Source organism: Fukomys damarensis, unplaced genomic scaffold, assembly GCF_012274545.1.
Source record: "Fukomys damarensis isolate Sample0158 unplaced genomic scaffold, DMR_v1.0_HiC HiC_scaffold_37, whole genome shotgun sequence".
Taxonomy (NCBI): Eukaryota; Metazoa; Chordata; class Mammalia; order Rodentia; family Bathyergidae; genus Fukomys; species Fukomys damarensis.
In genome coordinates, this window is record NW_022900949.1 from 32,126,070 (window position 1) to 32,149,330 (window position 23,261).

At 53.1% G+C, this 23,261-nt stretch overlaps 2 protein-coding genes across 3 annotated transcripts in view; one reads left to right on the forward strand and one right to left on the reverse strand.

The window, feature by feature from the left end:
• Xpc (XPC complex subunit, DNA damage recognition and repair factor) overlaps nt 1-12,688 on the forward strand; it is a 29,028-nt gene extending 16,340 nt beyond the window's left edge. The window contains exons 8-16 of one of the 2 annotated variants that reach the window (XM_010637898.3): nt 1,703-1,792; nt 2,637-3,497; nt 5,017-5,177; nt 7,926-8,007; nt 9,914-10,048; nt 10,119-10,288; nt 10,739-10,832; nt 11,310-11,399; nt 11,978-12,687. In XM_010637898.3, coding sequence (XP_010636200.1) covers nt 1,703-1,792; nt 2,637-3,497; nt 5,017-5,177; nt 7,926-8,007; nt 9,914-10,048; nt 10,119-10,288; nt 10,739-10,832; nt 11,310-11,399; nt 11,978-12,190 — 1,896 coding nt within the window. In that variant the 3' untranslated portion in view covers nt 12,191-12,687. Of the gene's footprint in view, nt 1-1,702; nt 1,793-2,636; nt 3,498-5,016; nt 5,178-7,925; nt 8,008-9,913; nt 10,049-10,118; nt 10,289-10,738; nt 10,833-11,309; nt 11,400-11,977 lie in introns of both variants that reach the window. The other variant, XM_033759522.1, reaches the window with a different exon arrangement.
• A 58-nt stretch (nt 12,689-12,746) lies between these two features.
• The window catches only part of Tmem43 (transmembrane protein 43), a 13,678-nt gene continuing 3,163 nt past the window's right edge, over nt 12,747-23,261 (reverse strand). Inside the window, exons 2-12 of the mRNA XM_010637900.3 lie at nt 22,956-23,105; nt 22,203-22,337; nt 21,656-21,750; nt 20,988-21,037; nt 20,774-20,843; nt 20,126-20,196; nt 19,536-19,657; nt 19,290-19,364; nt 18,893-18,994; nt 16,634-16,751; nt 12,747-15,740 (exon numbers count right to left, since the gene is read on the reverse strand). Coding sequence (XP_010636202.1) covers nt 15,538-15,740; nt 16,634-16,751; nt 18,893-18,994; nt 19,290-19,364; nt 19,536-19,657; nt 20,126-20,196; nt 20,774-20,843; nt 20,988-21,037; nt 21,656-21,750; nt 22,203-22,337; nt 22,956-23,105 — 1,191 coding nt within the window. The 3' untranslated portion in view covers nt 12,747-15,537. The remainder of the gene's footprint in view (nt 15,741-16,633; nt 16,752-18,892; nt 18,995-19,289; nt 19,365-19,535; nt 19,658-20,125; nt 20,197-20,773; nt 20,844-20,987; nt 21,038-21,655; nt 21,751-22,202; nt 22,338-22,955; nt 23,106-23,261) is intronic.

A 23,261-nucleotide genomic window follows, 5' to 3' on the forward strand; every position in this document is an offset into this window, starting at 1 on the left:
TATCTCACTCAGGTGGTAGCTGACGCTAAGCTATCCAGACTCTCGATCTGTGCGCTTATGGCAGGCTGTGCTCTGATAAGTTGAGACATTACTGTTGGTGTGACAGTAGCACTTAGATGTCACTTAGGGTTGAGTTTCCCATGTTTCCCAATGGTATCCTTTTTCTGTTCCAGGACATGTGTTGTATGTAGTGGCCATGTCACCTCAGTTGTGATGGTTTTTGGTTTTTCCCTCTTTCATGACCTTTGTGACCCCAGAAGAAATAACCAAAACTAATTGTTTCTGGAATGATAACATAGCTTCTAACCTGCCTTCCTGTTTCTGATTTTCACCTCTAACTTTCTCTCCAAGGTGTCATAGTATATTAGTTAACTTTCCTGTGGCTGAGACAAAACTCCTGAAACTTAAAAAAGGAGGCTTATTTGGTTCATGGTCTTAGCCCATGGTCCAAGGCAGAGGGCCTTGGTACAGGAGATGGTGCTCAACCCATGGCAGCCAGGAACAGAGAGGGAAGGGAGGATTGGGGACAAGAACACAGACTTCAGGTCACATGTCCAGTGACGTCTAACCAGCCCCCACCTCCTAACACCGCATTCAGACGTCACCTCATCACGGATGCATCCCCTGTGATCCAGTCATCCTCCAAACACAGGAGGCTTGGGCGGACATTTCAGATCAAAGCCATTACAGCAAGTGATGAGAGTAGGTGGACCTGTATGGGGAGCCCTGCTCCAGCACGTTATCACTGTTGCCGTGTGGATGTCCAGACCCTGAGAAGGCCCCTGTCCTTACAAGTAGCTTCCAGGTGAAAGAATGACTGTGAGGAAAGTGGAAAACAGCTCACACGTGGTCTGATGATACTGATATTTCCTACCTTTTCCTCCGATATGGTATTTCATTGTATTTTCTTTTGTACTCCAGACTTTTATTTTTTATTTATTTATTTATTTTTTGGTGCTGGGGATTAAACTCAAGACCTTGCTCTTGCAAAGCTGGTGGCGGAACCACTGAGCTAAATCCCTGGTCCGTATTTTCTTTTAATTACATATTGAATATAAAGCCGGGCGTGGTGGTGCACTTCTGTAATCCCAGCACTCGGGAGGCTGAGGCTGGAGGATCACTGGGAGTTCAAGACCAGCCTAGACTACACAGTGAGTTCCAGAGCAGTCTGAACTACATAGTGAGACCCTATCTCAAAAAAAACAACAACAACAAAAAAAACCCAAAAACCAAAACAAGCATATTGAATATAGAACAATCGAAAGATCGATACCCAGGGGGTAAAATCCCTGTAAACACCCATAACATAGTATATGGATCCTATTTCATATATACATGTCTATATTCATATATTATTTTTCTTATAAAATTATGATCATGTCCTATTTTTTGTTGTTGTTGTTCTCAGTACTGGGAATCGAACTCGGGGCCTTACACTTGTGAGGCAGGTGTGGCACCACTGAGCTAAATCCCCATCCCTCATGTGCTTTTTTTAAAACTTCTCTTTTCCTTTAGAATATGGTGAATGGTTTCCATTTTTCTATGACAATAATGTGTAAGCATCATTTCTACATTATCAAAGTTCCCATGTCTGATGATTGAGAGAGTTTGGATATTTCTGCTATCAAGCAGCCAGCAGCTTTGAATTAAGCAAGCCCTTCCCTGTTTTCTTGGGATAGACATGCTGCACTTGTCCTCACAGATGTTCCTGCTGATTCTGCGCGCCCTGCAGCTTTTGACCCGACTTGTGCTGTCTCTGCAGCCCCTTCCTCTGAAGTCCTCCATGGCCAAGGTAAGGCTCTCAGGGCTTCCAAGAAAAGGGCAGATGATCAGGAAACAGTAAAAAATTATAAAGCTTAAAAATTATTTTATGGTTTCCATATTTTGGAGGGTGTTTATTTTTAAGAGCTGCATTCATGGAGCCTGGGTGTTTTGGAATCAGCCTTGCTCCTACCCTGTGGTAGAGGAGGCTGCAGACATGAGCAGTTGTGCAGTACCCCAAGCTTAGCTGTGGCCCACAGGAGGCCTGGCTGTAGGTGCTGTGGTTCTGTTCTGTGAGCCAGCACAGTCACCCCATCCTCATCAGCAGGGTGGAATGAGCAAAGGGAACTCTGGATTTTGAGGCGCTCCAGGAAGGAGGCCCAGTACCATCTCATTCAGGTGGGCATGGTCTGAAGCCCTACAGTGCAGAGATTGATTTTAATAATTGCTGTATTCTTAAAACCACAACTGAGGTGAGTTCCTAAGTTTTTGTATGCATAAAGCACATGTGCAAGATGGGTATTTTTATTGTTGGGGAAGTTGAGACTGAGAAGGTAAGTAATTTGCCTAAGTCAGTACAAATGAGATAGAACAGAAATTCAGACCCTGATTTATGTTTCTGAATCCTTTGCTCATTTCTCTTCTCCAGAATTCGTGTGAAAGGAACAGTGTTGTGTCCTTAGCTGAGGCGTGACAGATTTCAATGGGCACATACCTGATCCTACCCTACAGGGGAGCCATCAGAGCCTGTGTGACTTGGGGGCAGTTTGGGATGCTGGTTCTCTAACCCTGTTACTTACCCCTGGTTAAATTATAGGATCTGTCATATGATTAGCAATAAAAGGAAGAAAAAAGAGTTTGTTTTTCTGCTTAAGGGAAAGAAACTTCCTAAGGAGAGAGCTACAGAGGATCCTGGAGATGCCCCAGGAACTTCCAGTCAAGCTGAAGAAAACCAGCCTGAACTGCAGACCAGCAAAGGAACCAGAGAGTGGGAAACCTTTCCCAAGGGCCCTAGCAAGGCAGTCACCAAGGGAAAGAGGAGCCGGGCAGCTGCAGGCAACATGAAGCAGAAAGAGTCCTCCTCCAGCAAGAGCAAGGAAGCTGGGCCTGGCAAGCAGCAGCCTCAACACAGGCGGGCCCAGCGCAGGGCCCTCAGGGTGTCTTACAAAGAAGAGAGTGAGAGCGACCTGGCTGCCAGCAGTTCTGACTTTGAGCCTTCCAGTGGGGAAACCCATCATTCCTCTGATGAGAGCTCCGAACCTGCCCCTCGCAGGCAGAAGAGGGCCCGCGCTCCACGGCGGACCAAGGCTGGTTCCAAGAGTGATTCTAGGACCCAGCCAGGGAGCTGCCACCAGCACCCAGCATCTTCTTGTTCTCTAGGCAGTAAGAGAGGCAAGAAAGTGTCCCAGGATGATGAAGAGGCAGGAGGAGGGAGGGCAGCTGGTGTAGACCACTGGCTGGAGGTGTTCTGTGAGAAGGAGGCAAAGTGGATGTGTGTGGACTGTGTGCATGGGGTGGTGGACCAACCCCAGGCCTGTTACAGATACGCCACCAAGCCCATGACCTATGTCGTGGGCATCGACAGTGATGGCTGGGTCCGAGATGTCACTCAGCGATATGACCCAGCCTGGATGACAGCCACCCGCAAGTGCCGGGTTGATGCTGAGTGGTGGGATGAGACCTTGAGACCCTACCAGAGCCCGTTTGTGGAAAGGGAAAAGAAGGAAGACTTAGAGGTAAGACCTGGGCTGCAGGGGCGCCAGAACTGAGTGAGGTCATTTTTTTTTTTTTTTTGGTACCAGAGATTGAACTCTGAACCTTGCGCTTTTGAGGCAGGCAGTGGCACACCGAGTTAAATCCCCAGCCCTGTCTCTGTTTTTGAGCACAGTGTGTGCCCAGCACTGTGTTGGATATTTTAGTGTGCTATCTCATGAAGTTATTGCAGTGATGTTATAAAGCTATGTTATCTTTGCCTTGCTGTTTCTGGTAAAATGCTAGCAGAGCCGAGCTAGTAAGTGGCCAGGTATTGGAACACAGCTCTTGTGGCTTTGAAATCTGTGTACTTTAAGTTATTGCCCAGGTATGAATTTGGAACTTTAAAATAATCCATGCAAGTCATCCAGGTGTGGTGATCCCCATGTGTAATCCCAGCTATTTTGGCAGCTGAGGCAGGAAGATTGCAAGTTTGAGAACAGCCTGGACTACATAGCAAGACTGGTTTCAAAAGGAAAAATAAAAGGGGCTGGGATGTTGCTCAGTGATAGAGTGCCCCTGGATTTGATCACCAGTACTGAAAAAAGAAATTTATGGAAGTCATGTAACTCATAGCAAATGAAAGAAGGAGTAACCACTATCTGGCTACCCCGTTGCCTTTGTGCATACACAGACATAGCAGACAGACATACGCCTGCAGACACTGTCTCTTGGGAAGGGGGGCCCCCACAATGAGGAGGTCCTGTCCGTCTGTTTAAGGGGTCCATCAGAAAGCAGGACTGCAGCACGTAAGAGCTGTGTCACCGGTCGAGAGCTGGCACCAACCCAGGCGAGACCTGAGCTGCTTGTGTAGGGTGGCTGTTTGTGGGTGGAGTCGCATTCGTACATGGGCTGTCCTAGCAGTGCCTGAGGTGGTGCACTTCACCCCACAGGATCCTTGCTCTGCCAGGGCCTGGTCATCTTACTTAGCAGTGACAGGTTAGAGAGGAACTGTGCGCATGGTTTTCTAACCCGCTTCACCTTAAATGGAAGCAGCCGTTCGCTCCAAAGGCCAGGCTTTATTCCTGTTGGCCTTTTCAGGGTAGTTTGATGAATAGGTATGTGTCATAGGTGTGGCTGCCCACCAAGACGCAGAACCCATAGAGAAGAGCAGACAGCCTGTGGAGGTTGTGCTGGACTCGTTCCTGCATCCTGTGAGAGTGTATCGGGGGACTGTGATGGCACAGGTGACTTCACTGAGAAATACCTCACTCCCTCGTGGACTGCTTTCTCTAAAGTCTCTACCAGAGCCCATCGGGCAGGCTGGTTAAGGAGTCTGAAGATTAGAAATTGGCCAGATGGCTTCCTTAATTCACTTAGTTCTTCATAGCTTTTGGTTAATCTCAGCTACCCCATGGCCAGGGCTCCAGGTGCAGCATTAGTTGTTAGTGCTTGGAAACCTTGGCCTGTGTGTGTGGTCAGATCAAGTGGGGGCTAAGGCCATAGCCACAGAGCTCCCCTGCTCCTGATGCATGCTCAGCATTGTCTGTGGGCCCTTCTCAGTTTCAGGCAAAGCACCTGGACCAGCCTCTGCCCTCTGCCATCGGCACCTATAAGAACCACCCTCTCTATGCCCTGAAGCGGCACCTCCTGAAGTATGAGGCCATCTACCCTGAGACGGCAGCAGTGCTGGGGTATTGCCGTGGCGAAGCTGTCTACTCCAGGTGTGTGCAATGTACCTACCCCTTGGCTTTCTGATGGCTGGTGGGGCTCGGCACCATTTTCCTGGGCTGGGGTGGGCCTTGTGTGCTCATCTCATCATCAGCAACACTCACGGGAACTTTCGCGTGTGTGCAGTGAAGGTGAGAGCAAAGACATGGTACAGAATGAAAGGTGGGACAGGTAGGCTGGGTATGCACTAGGCCCTGGGCTTCATGCTAGCACTGCCAAAGACAAAGTAGGACAGGTAGAATTTAAGACAACAAAAAACACACCATCAAATATAACTTAACATACCAAAAGGAAAGTGTAAAGAATTTGATCACAAAAGTTAACCAGTTAACCACGTACCAGTCCAATTATTTAAATATAAGATGACCAAAAATTGCATTTTTTATTAATTTTTATAAGATAATATAACAGGAAATATAAAAACAAGTACTAGTATATCTCCTGCAAACAAGATTTGACTGGTTAGCGGCTGGGGATTTAGCTCAGTGGTTCCACCGCCTGCCTTGCAAGTGCAAGGACCCGAGTTTGATCCCCGGTACCAAAAAGTAAAAAAGGATTTGACTGATTGAAGGGACCACCTGTCCGAGCAGCACTCAGGATAGTCAGTATGTAAATACGTCCGAGTATGACACTCAGGGCAAACTGTTAAGTGTAGAATGAGTGTGTGTTTTAATGGCTGTTGGGAGTGATGAAAAGTTCTCGAAACAGACTATTCTGATGATTGTACATCATTGCCAGTGTACTTGGCCTTGAACTGAACACTTAAAAATGGTTACACCACAGGAAAAAATAATCACTGAAAAAAAAAAAAAGAATAAGAGGAAAAAGGAGTTGAGTACTGTGGTACACACCTGTAATGCCAGCACTCTGGGAGGCTGAGGCAGAAGGATCATAAGTTTAGCAAGAACCTGTCTCAAAATAAAAAATGAGAGAAAAAGTCTGGGAATGTAGCTCAGTGAAAGGGCCCTGGATTCAATCCCCAGTACTGGGGGAGAGGGGATAAAATATATACAAAATTAAAATTGAAAAATGTTTTGAGGTAAGTGTATATAAAAATAGATGGGAATTTTGAGAAATAGTTACAAGTCAGGAGGCACCATGTAGCAACAGGAGAACGCATTAGGGCAGAGGGTGATTTGTTACTGTTATAGAATACAGCATAAAATTTAGGTTTCACCATTTTTACAGTGTACAGCTCGGTGGTGCTGAGCACATTCGTGTGTGCAGCTGACACTGCCATCACTAGAAGGTCATTGTCTTCCCGACTCAACCCTCTGCTCCTGCCAGTCGCTTTGGTCTGAGCTTGACTGCCCCTGTGGCCTCCTCGGTGGAATCCTGGAGCAGCCAGCTGTTTCCTCCAAGTTCCATCTGTGTTGTAGCTTGTGTCAAAGTTTGCTTCCTCCCTAAGGCTGGACATACCAGTAGACCACACTCTTTACTCCTCCGTGGTGACCCTTTGCTCTTTCCACCTTTGGGCTGCTGTGAATAGTGCTGCTGTGAATGTTGTTGGAGTCCCTGGTTTCAGTTCTTTTGGGAATATACAATACCCTAAGTAGAACTGCCAGGTCAGAGGCGGCTCAGTTTCATGTTTTGTGGAACTGCTCTGCCACTTCCATCACAGCTGTGCTGTTTCCGTGCACGTAGCTTGTTTCCCACCTCGCCCTCACTGACTCTTGCTTGTTTGTATAGTCATTCTGCCAGGTGTGAAGGGGCACGATGTGGACATTGGTTCTAAGAGGGCTGTGTTCCTCAGGAATGTGGAGGCTGCCCACCTGTCGGACCTGCCCTGACCTCTCCCTCCTGTCTGGGGACAATAACTATAGCTTCACCAGTCCTTTGGGACATTCAGGCCATGGCAGCTTGGGGTAGAGCTTTCAAGCTCAGACACAGGAATATTGTTGATGAAGAGGCTTGACTCCGCTTTTGGGAAGCATCAAGCTCTCGGACCATGGGAGGTGGAAAGGACAGGGCTCATTAGCCCTCATTGGTCAGTGAGGATAAGAGGCAGCTCCAGAGGGTCACCCGGTGTGAAGAAGTACAACAAACCAGATTCCATCCTGCCCATCATGAGGTGCTGCATCTCAGCTCAGCTGCCTTGTGGTCCGGCTCTGTCTGCACTCTTAAGGACTCTTGACCCTTTGCTTGCTGCGTGTCTCCCCCAGGAAGGTAGAATGCAGAGGAAGAGGTAGGCCTGGCACAGCAGAGTAGAGCCCATATACAGAATAAACTTGCAGGGCTGCAGCATAGCTCTTAGCTCAGGAGAGGGAGCCAGTCAGGGCCTCTGCCTGTCATCACTGTGGCCATCGGTCATTCTTGGCCTGCTCTGTGTGCATGCATCTTCATCCTGTGGTGGTTCATTAGCCTGTCAGAGTGAGCGTCTGTATGTCTTTTTTTTTAACCCCTACCAGCTGTCTCTGGTGTGGTCGTTGGCAGCAGATCAGAACCTCAGTGGGCACTGCTGGGGGGTGAGTTTCCTCACCCCCACAGGCTGCACAGGGAGCTCTCACTGGGGGTCCCAGGTGACAGAGGACAAGGACACCTGGAAAGGGACACACACAGAGGAACTTCACACAGGGTGGGTGCTGTAGTGGACACAGCTCCTCTGGGTATGTTAGGAGCACGGCCTGTCCTGGGCTGTACTCTCCCCTCTGCCACAAGCCACAGGAGGCAGGAGGTCCTGCTTGCCCACAGGCTGGGTGTGGGCTGAGTTCGTCCTTCGTCTCCTGTGTTAACCCCTGCAGGGATTGTGTGCACACCCTGCACTCCAGGGACACATGGCTGAAACAGGCAAGAGTGGTGCGGCTCGGCGAGGTGCCCTACAAGGTAACGGCACTGCAGCTGGGTGGCAGGCTGGGGCAGGGAGGGTGGCAGGGAGGGTGGCAGGGCCGCACGCCAGTGATGGGAAGCCAGAAATGCCTTGCTTTGGTTTAAGCAGGATTTGAGGAGCCAAGCATTTAAATGATCTTATGAATGAAGGACTTGTAGAAATGTTTCTCCTGAAACATGCAAATGAAGACTAGAGTTAACCTTCAGTCTCTACTGTGAGCAGGTGGCACTGTTGTACTTGGTGGCTGGGAGAGGCTCATGCCTACTATACTGACACACCTCAAGCAGGTGCTCCCATGTCCCCATTCATTTGCATGTGCCTGGAATCATGATGCAGATCAGAGTTCAGGAAGGGAAAATGATCATCCAGGCCTCTGTGGCAGAGCCCAGCAGGCATTCCTCCCCACCATGGTGCTGCAGCCTGTAAGGTCGGCAGCCCACGAGACTTCAGCTGTGCCACACACATTTCCCAGGTCCCTAGGCTCAGTCAAGCCAGCAGGGTGGTGACTGGTCCCAGAGATGTGTGTCCTCTCATCTGGGGCTGTGTGGCACTGGGGAGCTAGGGAGCAGAAGGCCTCAGTCTGGGAGGCGGGCAGTGCCAAGAGTGTGGTGCCACCTGCTGCACCCTGAGACTCACCCCTCCACATCTTCGCCAGCCACTCTGCATTGTGCAGCGAGCGCCACACTCAGGAGATCTCATCATCTAGGCATTGTAGTTCTGTCCTATCCAGAATGTTAGGACTCAGCATGTAGGAAGTGTTGTAAAAGGTGACTGAGGTAGTTTTAAATATGTTTGCTCATATTAAATACTTGTGATCCTGTCTGCATGTGGCTGTCAGTACCTCAGTGCGCATTGGTTATGCTGCCCACTAGTCAGCCCCATGTGCCTGCAGCTGTTGTCACAGACACCGCTAGAATAACCCATTGCTCAGATCCATCCTTTGTCGTGACTCCCATTGTCCTGGCTAGATAACAGCCCGGCGCCCCTTCCTGCATGTCTGTTCCCCTACTGCAGTTGTGCTGATTCTCTGACACCACCTGCATAGCCTGCCCTGCCCCTGCTGTGCCTGCACTTGCCCTGCTGCTGTAGACGGCAGACTGCAGGCCATGCACATCCTCCACATGGGGCGCTAGCAGGGCTGGAGCGCCTGCCTTCTGCATGCCAGGCTGTGTCTATCTGGTGCTCCTCACACCTCCTCCTGTCTGTCACTCATGGCTGGCATGGTATGGTGTGTATGAGGCACTCAGTAGATGAGGGGTTCCTCAGAACCTGGCTCCCCGACCTGATAGCTCACAGGTGCCTCCCAACCAGGTCCTGCTGCCCTGGGACTCTGATCTGATCCCAGAGTGGGCTAATATGAAAAGGTTGTATGGAGGCAAAGAATACAGACTACGACAGAGTCTCCCTGCCACCCATTACCAGGAAAGCTTCCTGACCCTTGCAGTGGAGGAATCTTGTAACAGGCCCAGTTACCGGGCTGCAGCCTCCACACTTGCTGGGGAGCAAGCTGGGGTCCTAGGCATATGGGGTTGGTGGGAGAGACTGGCTCTCCAGTGGGACAGCCAGGTGGTGCCTAGGCATGAATTCTGGCTCTGTCACGTGCAGGTCTTGATTCCTTGAGTGTGTGACCACTGGATCCACCTTTGTCCCTTAGCATTGAGCATACCTGCTTGACAGGCTGTGACTCCAGGGTGGTCTTCACCCCGTGCGGTTCACCTGACGCTTGGGTTTGTTGAAAACAGCACCCTATCATTGTGTGTTGGCCAGTGCTGGAGACCGTAGTGGGCAAGTGCCGCCCCTCTCACAGGCATGTCACCAGGATTGAATGAAGTGCTCAGGTCTGGTGACATGGGTGTCAGGACCCTGAGCCTCCTGGTGAGCTGTGGCTGTGTACTTGGGCAGATGGTGAAAGGCTATTCCAACCGTGCCCGCAAAGCCCGGCTCGCTGACCCCCAACTGCAAAACCAGAATGACCTGGGCCTGTTTGGCCACTGGCAGACAGAGGAGTACCAGCCTCCTGTGGCTGTGGACGGAAAGGTAGGACACGTTGGATTGGTAGGGACTGGGCCCACTTGCCCAGCTGGCCACATCCCACTGTCCCTCTCAGGTGCCACGGAACGAGTTCGGGAACGTGTATCTTTTCCTGCCCAGCATGATGCCCGTCGGCTGTGTGCAGCTGCACCTGCCCAATCTGCATCGTGTGGCCCGCAAGCTGGATATCGACTGTGCCCCGGCCGTCACAGGCTTCGACTTCCATGGTGGCTACTGCCATGCTGTGTGCGTGAGGGCTGGGGCCTTGGCTCCTGTGTCAAGGCCTGACTGATCTGAAAACAGGCTTCTAAGAAGTAAAGGCAGCTATAGCCCTTATCCAACCTTGGCTCCCATCCAGGGTCATAACAGTAGTGAAGTCGATGCCCTAGGAACACTGGATGCAAACTCTTCTTGGGTAGTCACAGATGGTGACCAAAGTAGGGACCGTGTCTTTCCTGATTCCTAAGTTGTCCTTTGGGGCAGCACTGAAGACGAAGCCTGTCTGGTGCTCAGGCATGCTGGGTAGGAGAGGTGGCATTGGGCCCCCTAAGCCTGCTCCTGCCAGGTTGGCTGTCCTCAGTCTGCCCAATATACCCACGAGGACACCCGAGTGCTCAGAAGGGGCCCTTGTCCCAAGGAGGGGAGGGTTGGACAAGCAAGCAGCAGACTTAGCCGAGATTGTGTCATGCCTCACAGAACCGATGGCTACGTTGTCTGCGAGGAGTTCAGAGATGTGCTTCTCACTGCCTGGGAGAATGAGCAGGCCCTCATTGAGAAGAAGGAGAAGGAGGTGAATGATGGGGAGTAGCTGGGAGGACGGAGCTGGCGTGTGATCGGGAGAGGAGGAGGGTGGGCTGGGTGGACCCAGGGATGTGCTTCCCTCCCTGGCCACGTCCACCAGGGAGAAGAGGAGGCAGAGACCATGTGCCCTGCAGTCTCCCCAAACCCCCCATACCGGCCTCCTGGATAGCCCACCCCTCCATGGTCACTGTGCCCTGCCGGCCTGGGTCTCCACTCCAGGGACTGCAGCCCCAGGTCTTTCCTTCTTTAGTCCAGGTCCTAGATTACCCCATCCACTAAAAATAGGTTTTATATTAGTGGCTTTGAAGTATTTTCTAAGCCATCATTTTTTAAAAATGCGATGTGTGACCAAGACCTTATCTTCCCACCTGAATCTGCGTGGCTGTCTGTACTCATTTTTAGGCTCCATCCTGGTAATTTCTGATGACACCAGTGCTTAACATGTCGTCCTTTTTTCCTGCTGCAGAGACGTGAGAAGCGGGCCCTGGGGAATTGGAAACTGCTGGCCCGGGGACTGCTTATCAGGGAGAAGCTGCGGATGCGTTATGGTGCCCAGGTCAGTGTGCAGCCTTCACAGAGGAACAGGTCTGGGACAGTCACTGCCCAATTTTTGCTGACAGCAAGGTGAAGATAGCTTCACTCTTAGCTCCAGGCTCCCTGTGCCTGCAGCCACTTTCAGGCCTTGTGTACCTCTTTGGGTCACCTCTCACAGCACCTGTATGTAGCAGGCCAGGCTGCACACACAGGTATAAGTGTGACAGCCCTCAAGGGATCCCATCCAGGACTGGCAGGTCCCAAGGCAGTTATGTGGACCCCAGCAGAAGTGCCCTGTGATATTCTGGCCCTGCCTCAACCCAGTCTGCCTGTTCTTAGGAAATATTTGTGAACTCTTCACTGAAAGCCCGAGTCTGGCTTTATGTCTCATGGGCTTCTGGCCACCATATGCTGTGACTACCCAGCTGTCTGTGCCTTCAGGGGTGCTACCCTCAGGTCCTTTAGTACTTACTGTGTGTCGGGGCAGTCCCAGACATAATCACTGTGCCTACACCTGAGGTTGGCCGCAGTGGCTGGGAACTTGGCAGCTTCTGGAAGGCGCTACCTGGTGATTGTGTCTCTCTTGCCTGGCCCCTCCAGAGCGATGCAGCAGCTCCACACATGGGTGCAGGAGGTGGGCTGTCGGACGACGAGGAGGGGACCAGCTCGCAAGCAGAGGTGGCCAGTGTCCTGGCTGCCTCTTGGCCTCAGAACCGAGAAGCTGAGGAAGAGCAGAAGCCAGAGTGCCCAAGGAAGACCAGAAAGGCAAAGAAAGAGGCCGCCAGCCACTTGTTCCCATTTGAGAAGTTGTGACCTGTGTGCCTGCTTCTGGATGGTGGACGGATGTGGGCCAGGCTGAGGTCACACTGCAGCTGGGTCCCCGTAGGGCTGCTCACCAAAGCCCTCTGGGGACACTGTCCTGGGAACCCTGTTCTTCCCATCTTTGGCGGTAAGGTCAGCTCATTTTAATAGAAAGCACTAGGAAATTTGCAGGTAGAGGTACACCTGCTGTCCCCACCCACCAGACCCTGTGCCCGGGCCTCACTTGGGGCTTAGGATCCTTCTCTGCAGGCCATTTCATCCCCGGGTCAGGTTCTTGCTGCTGAGCAGTGCCTCTTTGTAGAAGGCGGGAAAGTAGAAAGAAGTACAGGCCACTTGAGATCATGGCATTGTGATTGTTTCCCAAAGTCATGTTTTGTCGTGGCAGAAGAATAGAACAAAGAGCTAACACAGGAAAGAAAAATAATCATTGAGCATTAAAGAAGTGTTAGTAAAAGTGAATCAGTGTTCAAGTAGATTTTACTAATTATGGCATACATTTACAAAACTCTTATGTGCTCTGTGTTCAAGAGAAATAACTTTTATAACATTTTGAGAAAAAAATAAAGCATTTATCTAAAGACTTGCCTCTACATTTTTTAAAAAATAAATTTTATTTTATTCCACTTCCCCCCAAGGCCCCTCCCCTCCGTATGCACAAAAGCTTTGTTTCCATTTTTCCTTCTATTTTCACTTTTTTTCTCAACCCACCTTGCTTTCTCCCTCCCTCCTCCCTTGTTCCCTTCCCATTTGAACATTTTCTTCCCATTTCCCAATAATATCTGTTATATACTTCTTCCACTTTTCGTTTCACACCAGAGAAACAATGTGGCACTCAAACACGTCTGACTTATTTCACATAGGAATATGGAGTTTCAGATTTTACCAAGACCACCACCAAGAGCATGTTGATAGGGAAGATGAGGTTTTGTTTTCATGTGAGCTGGGAGCTCATACACCTGAAGTTTTTTTTTTCTTAAGATGTTAATCTTTGAAAGGAGTCCTTAACTACATTGAGTCACTTTTATCCAAGGGACACAAACAAAACCCTGGGTGTGACTCAGCGGCGGGAGCACTGCTGGCTGTGTGGTGGAGAAACAGGCCGGGTTGCTATGGAGACCGCATTTCCACACTTAGCATGCCTGAGCTGCCTGCTGGGGGTGGGCGCTTGTGTTGTTCCCAGATGAGAAGGCTACTGCCCTGTCTGGAGAAATGACCTCTTCAGCAGGGTCAGCTTCTGGGAGGTATTATGGAGATGAAATGGAGCGGGTCTCTCTTGAGAAACTCAGGAGTAGGCTTCAGAAAAGTTCCCCCATGCCTGTAGCTCAAGCAAGTAATGTAACTGCTGGCATCAGAGTGGACAGCAGCAGCCCCTACTTCCTGACCACTGAAGCAACAGGGGTGGAAGTGTCGGGCATCTTGTAGGCTTAATCTTTAGTCTTCACCATCTCATGAGGTAGGCATTGCCCCCAATTTAGAAATGAAACTGAGACCGGGAGAACTCTGATTTGCCAGACACCGTGAGAATCTGGCCAGTGTGGGACTTGAAACATGTCTGCCATCCCCGAACCAGCCCCTCTGCCCCTGCCTCTCGGAGCACTCGAAAGGTGCCTGGAGCATGAGTCATGCACTGTCAACAGCCACAACCAGCAGGCTCCTCAGTGCCCGGGATGCTCGGTGTCATTAATAAAGGAACTGACACCTGCCTTAATCTTGCAGAGCAACTCAGAAGTGAGTACAGATTCAAACACTTCTCAATAAAGTTGATGGGCCCACCGAAACCAGGATAATGGTAAACTCATACCAAGAGATACTGAAAATTTATTTTGCACTTTTATAAAAATACAAAGATAATACAAATTTCGTGGTGGTTTCCCAAAGCCTTCAAATTACTCTTAACACTGTTTTGCTGCATTTTTAAAATTGGCAGTTTAAATCCATGAGAAAATTTTTTTTTCATGTTTAGTCATCATCTACTTGTACTGCCTATTATCCAAAAGCATCCACTGAGTTTAGTGATTTGCTGAGCAGTCGTGGATAGTATTTCTATTTCAGTCCTATGCCTAGATAAGTCCCCTTGGGTGCTGGATGTAACCAAGAATCCCTGTGCACAGCGCAGACAACCGGACAGGGAGAGTTCTGCAGATCACCCCCCTTAGAGGTCCTCCCAGGGAAGCCACCAAAAGCTTGCTTGCCAAAGCAACCACTCCCACAACTTTCTAGCATAAACATACGGTTAAGGCAACAAGTTTACAACCTATTTTAAGAGGGAACTGAAAAGCTTGGGAACTGTAAATTGAGTGTGGGTTTTATTTAGAACAAGTGAAGAGATGGACGCTAAGCACCCCAAAGAATCATGCAGAAGCAGCACTCAAAGCCCAGCACTCCCAGGATGAAAGGGATGGAAGGCAGCTGGCTTCCTGCACCCGCCCTGTCTTGCTCTTGGATGTGGCTGGCTGGGTCAGCACAGAGGAGCACACTTGGTACAGAGCTTCCAGCCCCTTCCTGGGATGGCTGACTGCAAGCTCAAACCATCATCAGGAGCAGGGAAAGCAAATTCCTTTGCTGACACTTGTTCCAAAGCTGCTCAAAGCTTCGTACCACTTTCACTTCAGCTGAGTCACACCCAGTTCAGCAGCTTCCTGTGCTCTGAATTAACCTCAACTGACAGATTCAAGGCGTCATCTGTAACAATCAGACGTCCACTGTTCAAGATGTTTGGTTTTTTAGGTCTACGATGAGTTGGGGTAGAAGTGAAATATCAAAGAGAAAAGGCAGTAAGGCTTTGGAGCTCTCACCCGATGACAGGACCCTGTCCGTCCAGACTAGGGATGTTAAGCCAGCAGACATGCCGTTCTCAGTGACATCCGGAGTGACTGAGAACCGGGTTGGTTTCATCCACAGACCTGGTCTGGGCACACCTACATGCCAGGTGAGTGCTTAGTGTATTTGGTGCCTGCCGAAGGCGGTCCCCTGGGCTGAAGGATGTGACGGGGGCCGTGCAGTGCAGAGTGAGGAGGCCACCCCTGCCATCAACAGGTCTCTGGAGTGTCGCTGCTGTACCCAGACAGTCCCAGGACAGGGGAGGGGACCAGGAGGATGCTGCTTATTGAGTCCACCCTTGAGTTGCCATGCTCACCAAGCCGCTTACAGCAAGAAAGGAGGAGAGGGCAAACCCATGAACACCAAGCCCAATGGGTATACAGCCGGGTTCGCCCCTCAGAAAAGCAGTGGGTGCAGAATCCGAATCCAAGACCGCCCCTGAGGTTCGGGGATGGAGCTGGCGTGGGGTGACCTGTGTCCTTAGGCTCCTACAGGGTTGGCCCACACCAGGGCTTCCCTCACTCCAGCTTTTTGGCAGGCACCCGTGTCCGGGCAATGAGGATGGGCACCAGGGCCAGGCAGCCGAAGAGGAGTGCCCACCAGGGCCGGTAGAAGAGCCAACCGGCGGCCACTGTCAGTAGGGTCAGTGAGGTGGCCATGCAGAAGGCAAAGGCTTTCAGGCCGATGTTGACCAGGTCTCGGAAGATGGGAAACCAGTCCACTGTGAGAAGAGGGGGTGGGGATGAGGCTCCCAGGCCACCACGCTTCACACCTACAGATGGCTCCCACCTCCTGGCTCCCAGGTAAGGGAAGAAGGGGACTGTGGAGGGAAGTGGGCAGCCTTAAACAGACTCCAGAACCCTGAGAAGGAAAAGCCCAGGTCCTGCATGGTATGGCCGAAGGCCTCAAGCTGCCTACTCTGTCCACCCAGGGAGAGACGGAGAGCCATGTAGAACTAAACAGCCTCTCCTGCACGTGTACAGCAGCAGGAGGCCAGGCCTAGGCTGGCCACGGCCTCGTCCGTCCGTCCTGCTCACTGCTTGGCACCAGCTGCAGTGGCACCTGGTGCTCATCGAGGATGAGGATGGAGCAGGATGTGTCCACCTCCTGCTGTGACTTTCCTGCAGGCCAATCCCATGCTGGGAAGAGCTAGGGCACAGATGGCCACATCTGGGGAGGGCATGTGACCGACTAGGACTGAGGCTCCGGAGGATCCAGCCTGCCTCTGCTCCCACGGCCAAGCCCTCCCTGCAGTCTGAGCATAGTGCAGCCAAGCAGAGGAAGCCTGGAACTGCAGGGAGACCCTGAAGCTGAGCGAGGGACTGTGAAGCAAGCAGGGCCTGGCAGGACAGATGTGCAAGTCCAGCTCACCCCCCAAGCTACAGCCTCCTCCCTATGCCTGTTCAGCTGAGGAGGAAGTAGGGAGCAAGAGAACGGATGGACGGAGGGGGGCCCTCTCCACCACGCTGGCTTTCTCTGGTCACTCATCACAGAGGGGTCAAGGTGCCCAGTCTCTGTCCCACGGAGTGGCCGTCAGACTGGTACAGCTCACAGGTCAGGTGGCAGCCCCGGGAGCAGCAGCAAGGTTCCCTCCAGCCCCACTTCCATGCCTACCCAGGGTGTAGAGGATCCGAGTCATGAGGTTGAGGCCCATAAACATGGCCATCCAGCCGGCCGCCCTCAGGCCCCAGGTCTTCATGGAGTTGCTCCTGTGTTCTCTGCGAAACACCTCCTGTAGGGTATGGAGATGGACAGCAGGTGTCCAGTGGGCAGGACAGAGGCTGCGGAGACTGTGCCAGCTCGGGGCCATGGATACTTCTGGACAGGTCAGAGGAGAAGGGCAGCCCCCTCTGCTATCTAAGTCCTTCCATGTGCCAGCTGCTGCACAGTGCGGAAGGGGAGCTCTCTGGGGCAGGTGCCAGCCTCAGCACAGCCCCAGCCATGGCCCCCGGGAGGAGCCCCTCTCACTAGCAGCTGTGCACCTTCCATGCACACAGTGGGGTCCTTTCAGGCTGGTGCTGTCTCCTCCCGCTGCCTGGCCATCCCTTCTCCATGGCCCCTGCTGTCCTACACCCTCCTGGCATCTCAGTGTTTAAGTGCTTTGGCTGCTTCTGTCCACATGACTTGCACCCTGGCACCTGAACTGCCTCTTAGACAACCCATTCAGCATCCTGCACGCCTGGCTCAAAGTAGGGCTCTGCCCACCCTGCTTCCCTGTCTCCTCCCACTCAGCAAGCAGGTCCAGGACCCACGGCCACACAGGTGGGAACCTGGGTCAGCTGCGGCAGGCTCCCCCTACATGCACCCTAACCCCGTCTCATTGGCAGCCAGTGTCACCTCAGCGCCCACATTCTCCAAGCCCATCACACTGTCCACCCAGAATCCATGCTACTGCTGTCCCTCAGGGACCACACGTGGGCTTCCCAGATGGTCACACTGCTGCCTCTGACCTGCTACCTAAACCTGGCCTGCTGGCTATCCATGCTGAGAAGGCAAGGTCCTACCACTGCTGGGCCTCTGCACTGTGCACAGCCCTGCCAGCTGCAGCATGTTCCTCCACCTCAGCTGGAACATCACTTCCTCAGAGCTTCCCCGACACCCTAGTCCAGGGACGGCAAGCCTTTTAGAGCATTCGATGACACAAAGAGCCAATGCGGCACACGTGCCATAGCTTCAGCACCACTGCCCTCTGTCTAACCAGAGGCCCCACCTGCCAAGATCGATACCCATTATAATAAAAATGTACAGCTCTCCGTGCTAAATAGTTGCCTTTCAGTGGGAGTCAAACTCAGGACCTTGCATTTGCCAGGTAGACGTGGCACCACTGAGCTACATCCCTGGCCCCTACCCTATGGGTTTTACATGTCCTTTAGACACTTAATCCTCAGAATAACTTAGTGAGGTTGGAGCACATTCCCATATGAGCAGGAGGCAACCAAGGCTCTGAGAGAACAAAGAAAGTTTGCACCACAAAGAATCAACTCCAGGCTCCGGGAGAGGAACCCGCCTGACATTCCTATGCCAATGCACACTGGCTGAGTGAAGGGGCGAATGCTCCACAGCAGACAGGTAAGGTGGGAATGAGGGTAACCACAGTGAAGCTCTAGAGTTGGGACAGGCTCAGAGGGAGGGATGGAGGGATGGAGGGGCCCTGGGCAGCAGCAGCTCCTCCTGCCCTATGCTGTGCTGTGTCGTGCTGGAATCAGAGCACCCAGATCTCTCTCCTGCGTGTGAGAAGCTGGGATGGCTGACGGGGTGCAGGCACAGGGGCTTCCACTACTAGGCAGCCTGAGGCCCACAATGTGACCACATTCCTATGCCAGGGCTGCCACCTTCCCTCAGCCACAGGTCCCTAACCCATCTCGGGAGCAGCTGGGTCCTGGGACTCTACCCAGGAGGCAGGAAGTCAGGGACTTGGCAGGAGAAAGACCAGGCCTGACCGGCCCTCCTCCTATTCACAAGTCCCTAAGAGACTGAGGCTGGACAGTGGGCACAGCCCGTCCTAGCCAAGAACAGGGAACGGCGGTGCCACAAGCTGGGAGGCCAATGGGGCTGACAACAGGCAGCAGCCCAGCATGTAGTTGCGGGAGGGAGAGGCGACGGCAGACCCTGCCCTGTGCTGGTGCCTCACCCCTGCCACACTCTGGATGTGAGTCCTGCAGTAACACTGTGTCCCAGAAGGAAGGACAGAGCTTATCAGAGAGAGGCTTTGCATCCCCTCCTCTATGCTGGGTGCAATGTGGCAGGAAAGGGACCTGTATGCAGGCTGCTGTCCCGTGGGGCTCCGCCCCCCACTTTCCTTCTCCCACTGCATGGCATGGCTGTCACCTCTCCTGGTCACGCCTCACGAGGAAGGCAAGTAGTGCAACTCACCTCCGCCGAGAAGTCCCCATGGTGCAAGAGCAGCAAGGTCTCCCCCGACCGGGTAGAATAAGGGACGAGCTGGTCACCCCGCTGCCGGGCAATCACTGTGACCTGGCCAGCAAAGGTGTCAGAGCTGAGGGGCGCTCGGGGGGGGCACCTCTCCCCGAGGTCTGTGCTACCTAGGGAAGCAACGAAGAGCCCCAGAATCATCTCCTTTGGGAGGACTCATTAAGAGAATATTCAAGAACCGCACTGAGCATGGAGTCTGTGGCTGGCTGTGGGACTGGGGGCAGCAGACCGACTGCATGTGGCAGCTGCCCCTCCACAGGGAACCCTCAGTGGTCAGCTCCTTCCCAGACACAGGGAGCCCCAGCTGACTTGGTGCCACCGGGGGAAGCCAGGTTACCACATGGGCCGGGCCCAGGTCAGGGTCGTCGCTGCTCAGGCCCGCATAGGAAAAGCAGACGCGCAGGTCTCCCACCTGGGGAACAGAGGGATGGCAGGGTGAGGCGGATGTGCTGGCCTGGCCAAAGCCCCACATTCGTCCTTCCCCTGCCTCCATCTTGCCCACTGTGGTCCAGGAGGCCTGTGCCCCAGTCATCTGGCTGCTGCAGCAGTGCAGGCGTGGCCCGGTGTGGGGACCCTCACATACCTCTGGGTACTTGGGGTTTTCACTGTGGTAGAAAAAGTCCCCTCGACGGATGATGTCCACATGGGGGTCCTCCAGCTTGGACAGGCTGAGTGGCTTGAAGTTGTCGATTTTTTCTATGAGGCCTGAGGGAGGTGGAGTGCTCAGAACCACGGGCCCCTGTATGATCCCCCAATGCGCAGACCTGCAGCCACACACCTTCCAACCTGTCCAAGGGGTTTGGCCACGGGGCTCTCCCACTAGGTGTTCCCCTTCCAGGGCATCCCTGTGCCCCATGCCCATCCATCTGGGCATGGCCTTGGTCCCCTGTTCTGCCCCTCAGATCACAGCCTTCACTGCCATCCTGGACCGGGGGATCCCAGTGGACAGGATGTGGTGGCAAGCAGCACCTCCAAGCAACAGAGGCCATGCAGCAGCCAGGCCAGCCCCAGCCCCTGCCTCCTCCCTCTCCATTGCTATATGGGGCCCCAGGGTCACGGTGGCTGAGGGGCTCCTCTGCACAGAGCTGGGTATAGGTGGGCTCCCCACAGGAACTCAAGGATGAATCCACAGCTCACACACCACAGGCCGGGCCAATTACTAGGTCAGCTTACCTGACGAGAGGAAAAACCTGCCGATCTGGACAAAGGGGGCCATAGCTGTGAAGGACTCCACTGCCATGGCACTGTGGGAGGGAAGAGTCAGGTCAGAACCCCACCCTGGGGCTGCTGTCTGCCTTCCCTGGCTGGGCCGCTCACTCTGTCCCTGTCTCCCAATGTTTCAGCCCCTCCTGCCCACATCCGACAGCCTGTCCCACACCACTAGCCCCCAGATGGGTCTCCCATGGACTTGACACCCTCATGGCCCCTTGCGGCCTAACCTGACCACCGCTGCATGTGGTTGGGCTCACCGTCACTCTGCCACTCTGAGAAGGCCCAGGCCAGATGTTTCCTGCCTCCAGGAAGCCCTTCCTGGTCGCCCTCCCATCAGACTAACCGGCAGCAAAATGCTTCCAGGTCACGGTACATGAAAAGTCCCCCCAGGACCTCTGCCCACACCTTGAGTTGGCAGCTTTGTTGAGTGGACCTTGTCTGGAGTTGGCAAGGGTCAGGCCTTGCTTTCTGTTCCCAGTGCCCAGCACGGGCTTGGTCTCAAAGCTATGTCCCATATCATCCCCTGGGAGGCAGAGTCAACTCAGTCCCATACTCAGACGTGGGTATGGAGGATGGGACCAGCCAGCAGCAGGCAAGGCCTGCACGCACCTGGGGTTTTTATGGCCAATCTCCCTGTCGAAGTTCCTGCTGTTGACGATGTCTGATCGCCACTCGGTATCTGTAAGGACAGGGCAGCTCAGAGCTCGGGCACATGTGGCTGGGTGGGCAGCCTGGGGGCAGGGTATTGCCTGGGGAATCCACCCTGGTACATAGCCACCCCCCAGCCTCACAGGTGGGGCGTGTACCGACAGGCTGTACTCACTGTAGGAGTACCGCGTCTCCTTCTTCACCTGTCCATCCTCGCTGTACTCCCTGTAGTGGGGGCACAGACAGCCGCTATGTTAGCCTGGCTTGCAGAAGTGGCTCTAGACAGAAGCTACCCCAGGGCAGAGGAGCCCACGTTCCCACAAAGATCAGCAGCTGGATCCAGGAGCTCTCTCCCACACAGCTGCTCTGGCCTTTCTCAACCCGAGGTGACATCCATGCAATCCAGGACTCTGGGCTTGAGTCACCCTGCACCCTCTGTGCTATGAAGGCCCTGAGAAGCCCAAAGCTGCCTTTTCCTGGCTCCCTGCCTCACCCATCCAGTCCCAGGCTTCAGGTGACTGCCCCGGTACCAGGAATAGGATGTAAGGGAGCCACCCTTCCTGCTCTGGGAGCAATGGCAGTGGAGGGCACAATGGCCCGGATGACACTGTCTGAGGCCTGGACCCAGCCATGCCTCAGCTTTGTGCAGCTCTAGAGGGAGAGCACTAATCCTCCTTTCTCTGAGACACTCTGCCACTCTGCATTGGACTTTTGCCACCTCCTAGTTAAAAATCACTGGCTGTGAACTTTGGAAGACCTGGACAATTTGAGAGCAAGATTCTGTGCTCTGCATTCCAGAGTGACAAGATGACCCCAACACTGCTTCTCCAGCGCCTGCCTCACCTGGACTCCTCGGTCTCCACCCACTGGTACATCTCAACGTGCCTCCGCAGCTTCACGGCCGGAAGATGCACCCCATAGTTTGGGTCAGACAAGAGCTTTGCAAAGAATGCAACAGAACACAAAAGTCAAGGCAAGGCTGTTGTGGGTCCAGAACCCCCAGCTTAGGAAAGTCAGACCGGGCCAGATATAAAGAGGAGAAGAATAGAGGGCCTCAGAGCTACTTCCAGTGGGAGAGCCAAGCGAGGCTGCCTGCCCTGCATTCCCAGCACCTAACACAGTGACCTCAGAGGAGGACCAGGTGCAGGGCCCAGAAGCAGGCCAAGAGCAGTGCAACAGTGTCCAAGTCCCCCCAGGCCCCACCACGCTGCTCCCAAGAGAGCAACTGTTGGGGGAAAGGCTCACCGCAGGCCGGCGCAGCGCACAGGTGTGCAATCTAATCCCATTCAGCCCTCACGGTGGCCACCCGAGTGTCACCCCGTCGTCCCCTGCTTTCCAACAGAGGCTGCCCAACCCAAGCCCCAGCGGCTGCCAGCACTGCCACGCCTACCTTGGATGTCCGCAGCGCCCCGATAATGTGCACCAGCCTGCCCTCGTTCTCGGGGGCCACGCTGTGGATGCTGTCCGGGGACACCACCAGTGACAGCCCTTCCGCCAGCGAGGTTGCCGTCTTCAGCGCACGGCCCTGAGCGGGGGCAGGTTCACAACTCAGAGACAGGGCAGGATGGGGGCTCAGGGAGCACTGAGACACATCACCCCACTTTACTGCTGGGAAAATGCGGTCCAGCAAGTGTGTACTCAGGACTGGAACCCAGGATTCCTGCCTGCCCAGCCCCACTAGCAGTGACTGTTCCAGCTGGGGCTGCCGACCACCCTGACCCTTCCCTCCATCCCTTGGGCTGCTCCTGCTCCCAGCTGCAGGCCTTGCCCACCAGATACACATCCCCTAGTCACAGGGACTGGCTCAGGGGACTGAGACCCAAACTCCGATACTGAGCTCTCTACAACTCTGACAACTCGGTTCAGAAAGATGCTCCTCATTCTCTATGATCTCTGAGTTACCCAGACATGAGCTCAGATCCAACCATGCCTGTAGCAGGAGTTTTAGGTGTGTACACTAACCCGTTACTGCTCTTGCTTATGTCAGTCATGAGGAGGATCACAACAGAACAAAATTCTGATTAAATTCAGTGCTCTTTCCCTTGTGTAAAATCTAGGCCCGTTAGTAACAAATCCAGACTGGATTCATAGCTCCCTGATGCTATAGGGACCCTCACTCTGTACAGGGGGACCTACATCTTACCTCGTTGGTGAAAATTAAATAGAAAGAGAGCAGGAAGGTCATGAGCCCCACAAACATGCCCCCCGAGGTTTCGCTCAGCCGCTCCAGGAAGCCTGGCTGGGGGTCTGACGTAATTTTGACATGTTCTCTCCTGGTACCTGTGGTAGAATACTGAGAGAAAAAACATTAAAAAATGGAATGGAAGTTGGCTTTCAAAAATAAGCTGACGGGCCAGTGATTTTGCTCAGTGGTTCTGCTGCCTGCCTCGCAAGCACAAGGACCTGAGTTCAATATTGGTACCAAAAAAAAAAAAAAAAAAAAAAAAAA